Genomic DNA, 10,917 nt, shown 5'->3' on the forward strand with positions numbered 1-10,917 from the left:
TTTGTGCGCATGGCTTCAATGGATGCTGATCCAGTGCTTGCAAGAGAGAACTCGGTTAAGGAGATAGCAAGAATAATATATCACTGCAGGATTGAAAGTTGATTATAGGCCAACCAAACAATCCCAATCATATCAAATGATTTAGGCGCAACCTCCCTATAACCATTTCTCTTGATCCTTCTACACCTCGCTCTCTCCCTGAGAATGACAGAGTGAGAAATTTATAGCTGAAAATGCAGAATTAAGTGTGAAAATCAAGGAAATAGAACCAAATGTTAAGATTGTATTGTTACTCCATTTTTTTTTTTTATCGTAATATAGTTCTAAAAGTAGTTCAAATGCGACATACTTCTTCCATAAAGGGACTAAAAACACACATTCCTATTAGTTGAAGGTTAAATATGCTGAGTCATATATCACAAGGACCAAAATCAGAAACTACCAATAATTGAGGGACCAAATTGCTTTTATGCCCCTTTTGACCCCTATTTCAATTCAAATCTCATCATTTCCCCCAACGGCTATTTTCTCTTCTCCCTTAAACAATAACCCTAAATCCACCATTTTTTTGGTTCTGTACAAACAATGAAGCAGAACGTACAACAACAAAGAAGCACAACAATCTTAAGGGAGAATAATCAAAACGAAGCAATGTGGAGTCCAAACCCTAGCTCTACGAAGCAAAAATGGGTAACTCCACCGCCTTCTTACCGGAAGAACAAATCGTCGTCTAAAGAGAATAATGCTCCTCCGTTACCGCCACGTCATCCGAATTCAAATCCGTTGAAAAGGAAGCTCACTGTTGAATCTGTAGCTTCCGAGAATGCTCCCGTTGTTGCTGCTGACTCTGGAGTTAAAGTAATTTATCTGAATTTGAATTTGTTGAAGAAATTACTACTTTTTGGAATTTGAATTTGTTGAAATAGTGATTGATCTGATTATCAGTTGAAATATGAATTCCAGTTGAAATTTCTACTTTTTTTAATGTGAAATTGTTGAAGAAAAATCTAATTCGGTAATTGATCTGATTTTCAGTTGAAAGATGAATTGTAGTTGGATTAATTCCGGTCATCTAGTTTACAAAATTATGTACACAGTGTATAGGTAGTGTATTATACTAAATATACATTTACTATACATACCTATACACTATCTATACAGTCGAAGTGTATAGAAAGTGTATACTTCGGCCATGTTTGGTAAACTAGATGGCCGAAGTGTATATTTATGTAAGTGTCCCATTTGTATTTGTTGAAGAAAAATTTAAATCTACTGAACAGTAATTTCCGTGAAATTGATCTGACTTTCAGTTGAAAGATGAACTGCAGTTGGATTTGTCATTGAAATTTATACTTTTTGAATTTGAATTTGTTGAAGAAAAATGTAACTTTACTGAACTGCTTTAATTTTGGTACAATTGATCTGATTTTCAGTTGAAATATGAACTGCAGTTGGATTTATCCCTGAAACTGCTGGTGGTGGGTGGTGGGTGGTGGGGTGGGGGTAGGGAGGAGCGTGGGGGTAGGTGGGAGCGTGTGGCATAAGGGTGGGGTAGGCAGGTAGGGGGCGGGTTGTGCAGGGTTGGGGATGTGTTTGTTTGTTTTTATTGCTCTGGAAAATGTTTTCTTTCAAATTTTTAAGGAAAACATTTTCCAAGATATTTAGTGCAACCAAACAAAGGAAAATAGGAAAATCTTTTCTGGAAAACACGTTCCATCATACCAAGCACACCCTAAATCTGGTTTTCCAAATGACGGCAGAAGCCTAAGTCATTTGACCTGTAAGATCAGTTTACTGGTAGTTGTTTTCATTGATAGAAACACACGTCTTCCAGTATCATGTTTTTGCTTGTCGTTCACTACAATTCATGTTCTTCAGTATCTGGTTTCTAATTGTTTTCTGTCTGTGTGAAGTAGTATAATTTGTGAGCTTATGATCCTGCAATGATTTTAGGTTATAGTGAGGATGAGGCCACCTACCAAAGATGAGGAAGAGGGTGAAATTGTTGCCCAGAAGGTCTCTAATGATTCTTTGTCAATAGCCGGACACAGTTTTACATTTGACTCTATCGCTGATGTTCAATCTACACAGGTAAAGGGAATGTTTTATTTGTAAGAGAGATCGATATAATTAAGTACTGCATAAAAATTGAAAAGAAATGTGCTTGATTCTTCCTTGTTTTTTAGATGTTTGCAATTGATATATTTGAATGTGATAGGTGTGCCTAGAAGAAAGATATCAATTAATGTTGATTGATTCTGCTTTGTTTTGCTCTTTCAGCTAGATATATTTCAGCTTGTGGGAGCTCCTCTTGTTGAAAATTGCCTCGCTGGTTTTAGCAGCTCAGTATTTGCTTATGGGCAGGTAAATTAAGCCTTATGTTTTGCAGTATGCTAAATAGAAACTGCATTGTAAATTATTTTGCTGACATGATGTCCCCTTAATGTTCATATGACTTGGAATAATCAGACTGGTAGCGGAAAGACATATACACTATGGGGACCAGCCAACGCCTTGTTGGAAGAAAACTTGAGAAGTGATCAACAAGGCTTAACACCGCGCGTTTTTCATCGACTTTTTGAAAGAATTGGGGAGGTGATATTCTGTTGTCTCTCTTATTATATGACGTTTTTTCTCCACTTTTATAAAAATTGACGGTTGTAGTCAATTCATTTTCTTTTCAGGAACAAATCAAGCATTCTGACAAACAACTCGTGTATCAGTGTCGATGCTCCTTTCTTGAGGTTAGGCAACTTGATTGATTACTTTGCATTGTGAAAAAGGTCTTACATAACTCTGCTACGTTGTTTAATACTCATAATTTGCAGATATACAACGAACAAATCACTGATTTGTTGGATCCTAGTCAACGAAACCTCCAGGTAGAAGGAAGCTAACATATAGCCGTATTGCGTTCATTGTCTACTTTATGAGAAATCTATATTAATAATTTTAAATTGGCTCACTTTTCAGATCAGGGAGGACGTGAGAACTGGTGTCTATGTTGAAAATTTGACCGAGGAATGTGTTTCTACCATGAAGGATGTGACAAAGCTTTTGGTGAAGGTTCAGACTGCAGTCTTTTTTTTACATTGTGTTCAACAGAAGAATAATGTGTTCTCACCTCTTTAACTTGAGATAATATGTGGTACTTGATCAAATGAGACTGCATTTTTTATTCTCTGTCCTCACGTCCTTGTCATTTTGAAATGTCCATGTATTTGAAAGAAACTTGATCTTATCTTCTGTTTGAACTTTAGGGCAAAGACTAGGACTTTTCTTTCTTCACTCTTTCTCACTATTGTGATTTCCTGAACGAGGAAGGGCAAAAGCCTTAGTTTCCCAGATTAATGTCCTTGCCTTTGTGTTGATCCTTGCTGCAGTTGTTGTTGCCTTTTTCTTTTTCCTGTTTCTTTTTCAATGCTGTGCTTCACATGAAGAAGGAGAGGATCACATATTTTAATTTTTCGTCTTCTCTCTTATTTGAAGATCCTATCCAGTACCAATAGTGAAGAAAACCACTAGATTTCAACCTGTGTATTTGTTAAGTAGAGTCAGTGGTTCAGCAAGTGATATCTGTGATCAGTGTCAAATTCTGTCATCTGTATTTTTCTTCTATTCTTTTAATTTATTTTGGAATTGCCTATGAAAATGGCCTGACTTACTTAGAAAAGCTGATAGAGCTTGCTCAATGAATATTTACAGGGCTTGTCAAACAGGAGAATTGGCGCCACTAGTATAAATGCTGAGAGTTCACGTTCTCACAGTGTATTTACTTGTGTTGTTGAATCACATTGCAAGGTAATAACTTCTCATGTCCTTATGACTATCATCTGATCTATAACTATTCTATAGACCTTTTACAATCCTTTGTTACAACAATCTGATCTCTATTTGAAATACTAATTAACAAGTCATGCATGGTTTGTTCTTTGTCATTTTTTTGTTTTATAAAGCAGTTTTACATATTCCGGCGGCTATAAGGGTGCATGGAAAGACTTGCTTACCTTCCCAGTTGTTTGATGTATATGAGATTTGAAAATGTTTGCTGTTGATCTTATATAAAATTTTAATATTCAGAGGATGGCCGATGGCTTAAGTTGCCTAAAGACGAGTAGGATAAATCTCGTAGATCTTGCTGGATCAGAAAGGCAAAAGCTAACTGGTGCAGCTGGAGAACGCCTGAAGGAAGCTGGGAACATCAATCGCTCCCTGTCACAGCTGGGGTATGTTCTTAAGTTGGAAAAATTCTCTGTGGTTTAGCTATCAAAAAGCTAACTACTTCATCTACTCATAAACATGCATTTCATATTTCTCATTAGCTAATTGGATGAAGAAGAGGGGAACTTTGTCCATTTTAAGATGTAATGAATTTTACGTCATTCAGTAATCTTGGCCTTGGCACCATCGGAAAATTTCCTAAGTTTTTGGTTAAAAAAGTCCCAACACTATCTAATTTATCCATCTAGGGATCCTTTTGGCTTTCTGGAAATTTTTTTGCCTTCCTGGTACGATTATGAACATTTTCGTGACCTGCTATATAGTACCGACTACCAATTGAATGTGTCTGATCTACCTTAATGTTATCAATGAATGTGGGTGGGATCCTCTAGAGAGAGTGCATGACAAATTCATTTCCTTGACATTAATGTCAGAGGGTTGCCAGTAGATGTATAAATCTTCTATAACTATGTGTTAAATCTCAAATTTTGTGTGTGCCTGACTGGTTATTACTGTTTTTTCCTCCTATAACTAGAAGTCATTTATAAAGACTGACATTAGGGTTGATCATTTTGTGTACTAAAGGAACATTTATGCTCCTTTCTATCTCCTGCAAAGTTATACTGCATAGCTTGAGACCACCGTTTCTTTTTCTCTGAAGAAATAGAAATATAGTGAAGCTCAGGCTTCCTTTTTCTGTAAGGGTTTTGCAGAATTACTGTTCTTGCCATCCGTAGGGTGTCAAATTTGTAACTTCTCAGCTTTTTCTCGTTCTTTTTGTTTCAAATTATATTTTTCACCTCTGCTTCTGATTACACTATTTTTCTTTTTTGAGATTTGCAGGAACTTGATAAACATTCTAGCAGAAGTTTCCCAAACAGGAAAGCATCGGCACATTCCCTATAGAGATTCCAAGTTGACATTTTTGTTACAGGAATCTCTTGGTGGGAATGCAAAACTTGCAATGATATGTGCCATTTCTCCAGCACAGAGGTTGAGTCAGAACCATACTTCCCTCAATTGTATTTCATTCTCGTAAAGTTTGCATTTCAATTTCTTTTGCTTTATGTAATTGTTGATAATTTAGAGTCGTTTACTCTTCTTGATACTGCAGTTGTAAGAGCGAGACTCTTAGTACCCTGAGATTTGCCCAGCGCGCAAAGGCAATCAAGAATAAGGCAGTAGTCAATGAGGAAATGCAAGATGATGTAAATGTCTTAAGGGAAGTTATACGACAGTTAAAGGTAAGCACTAAAATCCTTTTCTTGTTAATATCTGTCTTAACGATTGGCATATTCCTTTGTTTATGAGTCTTGTTGGGAATGAATGCCTTCTTTTCCTTTTTACAGGATGAGCTGATCAGAGTGAAGGCCAATGGCTCTCAAGCAGATCAAAATGGAAATTATTCATCAGGGTGGAATGCGCGTAGAAGCTTAAACCTTTTGAAATTCAGCCTAAACCGTCCAATGACATTACCTCCTCTAGACGAGGATGGTGACACAGAAATGGAAATTGTTGAGGAGGCTGAACTATTAGGTCTCCTGCCAGAAGGAAGTAAAGAGGTTGGAATCTTGCGAAAAACTCTTTCCAAGAGTTCCTTGGTTGGTCCTTCTGAAGGACGTAACGAGGAAAAGCACAACACATGCAACGGAGAGGAAGGTTCTGAGGATGTGGACGTTAACATGGAGGAAGAGGTACCTGAACAAGTTGTCCAACCTGAAAACAAAATTATTCATGGTGCTGGGCTGCAGAATTTCGAAAATTGTTCAATGGCTGAAGAATCAAATCATCAAAGTTGTGAAGAAGAAAATGTGGAGGCTGGTTTGAGGAAATCCATGTTGAAGAAGCTTGATAGTGATTCTTCTCGAGAGCCCATTGAAATTGAGTGTCTTCCATCGTTGGCCATTAATTTGTTCAATCAAGGAGTAAAAGCGAAACTGGTCGAAGAAACAGCCTTAGAGCAATGTGAAGGCTACAATGAAAGAACTCCTGAAAACTCTTCTAAGTGTTTGGAAGGCGATGCAGCCTGTACAGACATTAGTGTAGTTACAAATGATATATCTCCTATTTTGAAATCTCCCACTCCAAGTGTTTCACCAAGAGTTAATAGCAGTAGAAAAAGTCTTAAGACATCATCAATGCTGAGTGCTTCTCAGAAGGATCTTAGAGAGAGCAAGCTGGATGCACCACATTTGTCCTTTGCTAAGCCTTCGAACAGTATTTGCTTGGACTCTCAACCTAAGCAGAGAAGTAAAAGTTGTTTCACATCGACTGAACATTTAGCTGCTAGTCTACATAGGGGACTAGAAATTATAAGTAACCACCAGAGTACATCTTTGAGGCGATCATCATTCAGATTTTCTTGCAAACCTGCTGACATTAGAGCAATTATTCCAGTTGTTAAAGTAGATGTAGGGGTCCAAACTATTATTACAGATGATCAGTCATTTGAAGGAGGGTCGACCTTTTTGTGTAGTAAATGTAAGACAAGGAATTCCCAGCCAGAGCTTAAAGACGGCAATGATGGCTCAAACATGCAATTGGTTCCTGTCGATGAATCACAGTTGGTACCTGCTGAAGGATCACAGTCCTGCGAAAAGCTCAAGATTCAAGTACCCAAAGTAAGTTTGTAGATTTTATGAATGGTTTGCTTTTTGTACTCTGTCGTGTACTTATTTCTGTGCAATATTCTTATAGGCAGTAGAAAAGGTATTGGCAGGAGCAATACGGAGGGAGATGGCACTGGAAGAAATATGTGCCAAGCAAAGTTCTGAGATCATGCTACTCAACCGCTTGGTAGGTTTTGGTTGGTCAGTTGAGCAACTTACGACGTTCATTTATTTCCTTCATCTCTTTGACATTTATTGCAACCAATGGCAGATTCAACAATACAAACATGAGCGAGAATGCAATGCCATTATTGGCCAAACACGCGAGGATAAGATTGTTCGTCTTGAGAGCTTAATGGATGGAATCCTACCAACAGAGGAGTTCATGGAGGATGAATTGTTATCACTCACTCATGAGCATAAGGTATGTGCCTGACTTGAACTTTGTCTATTGATATGTACAATTTCTCCTTCTTGCTCTACATGTCTAATTCATGCTTTCCAGGTTCTGAAGGAGAAATATGAGAATCATCCAGAAATCTTAAGTGCGAAAATTGAATTAAGAAGAACTCAAGATGAGCTGGAACGGTATAGAAACTTCTTTGACTTAGGTGAGAGGGATGTTTTGCTGGAGGAGATTCAGGATTTGAGAAGCCAACTCCAGTTCTATGTAGATTCTTCACCGAAGTCATCCAAGAAAGGAAATTCTCCTCTGCAATTAGCTTATCCATGTGAGTTAAGTGAGCGTTCGCCTTTATCCACTATTCCAGAGTCAACTGAGGAGAGTGCTGAACAGAGACTTGAAAAGGAGAGGAGTCAATGGGCTGAAACAGAGAGTAAATGGATTTCTCTTGTAGAAGAATTGAGGTTAGACTTAGAAGCTAGCCGCGGCATGGCTCAAAAGCATAAACAAGAACTAGATTTGGAGAAGAAGTGCTCGGAAGAGCTGAAAGAAGCAATGCAGATGGCAATGCAGGGACATGCACGCATGCTTGAACAGTATGCTGAACTTGAAGAAAAGCATATGCAATTGCTGATACGGCATAGGAAGATCCAAGATGGTATGGAGGATGTCAAAAACGCAGCTGCAAAGGCAGGAGTGAGAGGTGCTGAATCTAAATTTATCAATGCTCTTGCTGCAGAAATTTCAGCCCTAAAAGTAGAAAGGGAAAAGGAGAGGCGCTATTTTAGGGATGAAAATAAGGGGCTTCAGGCCCAACTGAGGGATACTGCTGAAGCTGTACAAGCTGCTGGTGAATTGCTTGTGCGGCTTAAAGATGCAGAAGAAGCTATCGCAGCCGCTGAAGTGAGTTTTTGCAATCAGTTGTTTCCTAGTTACGCTTTATTCTATCAGTATGTATTTTCTCGTCATTGCAGCATTAGAACTGGCTTTCCTGGTTGTTTATAGTCAACTACTCATTATGATGCTACTCCTTTCATCATTATATAGTTCCTATACATCTCTATCTCCACCTACGATCCCATCTTTTTCTTTTACTTCTAATTCTAATTCTACATATAGGGACTCGCATTTTGAATGCTTTTGTGTAATATCCCAGTAATTTCAAGTCTTGTCGTGTGGGTTAACACATCTTTTATAACAATATTTACTAAGTACTGTGAGAAGGACGAGTATTTGAACTAACCTCATTGAAACGAGGGTTAGATACAGAGATGTCCCTGCTTTTGTCTCACAACAAGGAAACTGTTTTTATTGTCTTCCACTTTCTTCTCGAAACAAGGAAACATTTCTTATTATCTTACCAGAGCAGATGACACTCTTCCTCTTTCTTTAGGAGTGTGACATTCTGCTAGTGCTAGCTCACCTCAAACAAGTATTTTCAATGTAGTTATTATTTTCTATTTTTTTTATCTCCATACGAGCTCTGTTTTACAGTGTTTTATTATCTTTCGTGCTTTTCTTGAAATTATTATGGCTATGTCGGATAAGCATTTGGATCTGTTTTATGTTTGATTACTTGCTCCTCCAGAAGAAAGTCTCTGCTAATTGACTGTGAATTATGCAGTGCCACTGGATGTGGAAATTGGCTATGTTAGCTTGAGCTATTAGTGTTAAACAGTTGATCGTGTTGTGGATGTGTACACTAGATCAAAAATATTTTGAACCTTTTCATGATATATAATGAGAAATTATAGCAGATTTGGTTGCCCTGAAGCACATTTTTCTTCTTTCGGATATGTAATTTTTTTACCAAAGTTCTCTAATAATTTCTTATGTTATGCAGAAACGAGCGATTGAGGCAGAGCAAGAAGCTAACAGGGCTTACAAACAGATTGATAAACTGAAGAAAAAACATGAAAAGGAGATAAACAATTTGAATCAGTTACTCAAAGAATCCCGCCTGCCTAATCGAATATCAGAAGTCATTTATGATCATTCTGAGACAACAGCATATGATGCAGGGGAGATGAATAATGGAGGTGATCAGCAGTGCAGAGAAGAAATCGAGTCATTTTACAATAGAGAAGAGGACTTATCAAAATTAGTAGAGCCCTCTTCTTGGTTCTTTGGCCATGATCGATGCAATATATAGACTAGGATATGTGTGATGTAAAGGTGGTTGTGTTTGTTGTATGTACCAATAATAGTTTGTTACATAGTTTTGGAAAGGTGTAGCTTTTCTCTTCAAATTTCAATGATAGGAATTGTCTCACCAATTGTGGAAGGAACAACTTATTATTCTATCAAGCTCTTTGTATCCAATTCCTATAATTGATCGATAGCATGAGAAGAATGATTGGTTTTATCCTTACTCTCTATTCAACTTCTCGTGTTTACCCTCTCTTGGTCTTCCCTTTTAATCTCAGATTCAGGATTTTGGTCCAGTGTTTGTCAATGAAGCAGTATGTGCAGATATTTTAGGAGATATTTTAGGAACTACTTTTGAAAGACAAGTTTCCGCTTGTTATAGTAACTTAGTGGCAGACTCTACCGAACAAACACGAAGTGTAATTACTCCAACTAGCATGTATACTTTTTTATCTTATCTAGTTAGCATACTAGTGATTCAATTCATTCTCTATCAAGGATTATGCTATTTTATCAAGCATTTACCTTCATTTTATCCTAGGGAAGGCCATATTTCTACACAAACATTGAAAATCATATGCTGATGTAGGGGTGTGGAAGGTATCAACTCTTTTCTTTTTCAAAAATTTGGGATGTGCATTATTTGGATAGGGTGGGACCTAGAAATGGAGACAATAGGAACTGTAGAAAGATCCCAAGAATGAACATGGATGTTCACTAGTAGCTTAGATCATTTATTTGCTTGGTTTTGGTGTCAATAGGATAGGGGGCAATCTTCAAGTGGCTCAGACTAGTATGCCATTTCATTTTCTTGTATAATATTTGAAAGCCAAGAACAGACAGTCCATTAGTACTTTGGAAAAATTGGCAGCTTTGTTGATATTGTAGTCTATCATATCAAGGAGACCATTAAACAAATAGCTTGTGGGATTGTCTTCTCTGACATGTAACTCTTGCTACTTGTGGACCATTTTTCTCTCTTCTTTGCACTGACACTTTTTTGCACTCAAATACAAAAGATAGGAAAGATACCATGTAGGCTCATTCCCCAGCCATATATTAGCCATGGAATTTTTGTGGATCCCATAATTGATTTCATAAAAAGGATGTTAAGACTAGCTCGTGTACATCTCGAATATATCAGTGAGTATATGCTATGTTTCACATGCATTGCAATAGAGAAACTTCGAGTTTGGAGCCTAAAGGGTATAAAAATACACGGTATTTACCAAAACGGAATGACCAAATATTTATATACCAAAAGGGGTATATCGTGGGTTGATCCACGATATACCCCAATTTTTTTTTTCTGTTGTCAGACCAATTCAACGAAAAACAAAAAAAAAACAAAAAAAAATTATTGTATAACGTGGACTGATCCACGTTATACAATATATATTGTATAACGTGGATCAGTCCACGTTATACAATTATAACTTGTATAACGTGGACTGATCCACGTTATACAAGTTATATTGTTAACGTGGACTGATCTGAATTCTTACTCACTCATTCTGCCCTAAAAATTTTCATTCT

At 37.3% G+C, this 10,917-nt stretch overlaps 1 protein-coding gene across 2 annotated transcripts; it reads left to right on the forward strand.

Moving 5' to 3' along the window:
• Positions 1-492: 492 nt before the first annotated feature.
• Positions 493-9,604, forward strand: LOC132610571 (kinesin-like protein KIN-12B). 2 transcript variants are annotated; one of them, XM_060324891.1, is made up of 16 exons: positions 493-858; positions 1,954-2,091; positions 2,281-2,364; positions 2,470-2,595; positions 2,685-2,744; positions 2,829-2,882; positions 2,974-3,060; positions 3,706-3,801; positions 4,081-4,226; positions 5,065-5,214; positions 5,336-5,465; positions 5,571-6,842; positions 6,919-7,017; positions 7,102-7,254; positions 7,336-8,136; positions 9,077-9,604. In XM_060324891.1, exons 1-16 carry the CDS (start codon positions 586-588, stop codon positions 9,383-9,385), a joined length of 3,978 nt encoding a protein of 1,325 aa, XP_060180874.1. In that variant the 5' UTR covers positions 493-585; the 3' UTR covers positions 9,386-9,604. The 2 variants fall into 2 exon arrangements, with proteins under 2 accessions (XP_060180874.1, XP_060180872.1); XM_060324889.1 differs by having other exon boundaries at positions 494-858; positions 2,974-3,066.
• Positions 9,605-10,917: the final 1,313 nt, after the last annotated feature.

Source organism: Lycium barbarum, chromosome 9 (genome assembly GCF_019175385.1).
Source record: "Lycium barbarum isolate Lr01 chromosome 9, ASM1917538v2, whole genome shotgun sequence".
In the NCBI taxonomy this organism is placed as follows: domain Eukaryota; kingdom Viridiplantae; phylum Streptophyta; class Magnoliopsida; order Solanales; family Solanaceae; genus Lycium; species Lycium barbarum.

Bases quoted from the DNA above. Each gene is read 5' to 3' on its own strand.
- LOC132610571 (XM_060324889.1), top strand. From the start codon at position 586: ATGAAGCAGAACGTACAACAACAAAGAAGCACAACAATCTTAAGGGAG. The intron at 2,365-2,469 runs GTAAATTAAGCC...TGGAATAATCAG, and splicing joins CAGTATTTGCTTATGGGCAG to ACTGGTAGCGGAAAGACATA. The intron at 4,227-5,064 runs GTATGTTCTTAA...TGAGATTTGCAG, and splicing joins CGCTCCCTGTCACAGCTGGG to GAACTTGATAAACATTCTAG.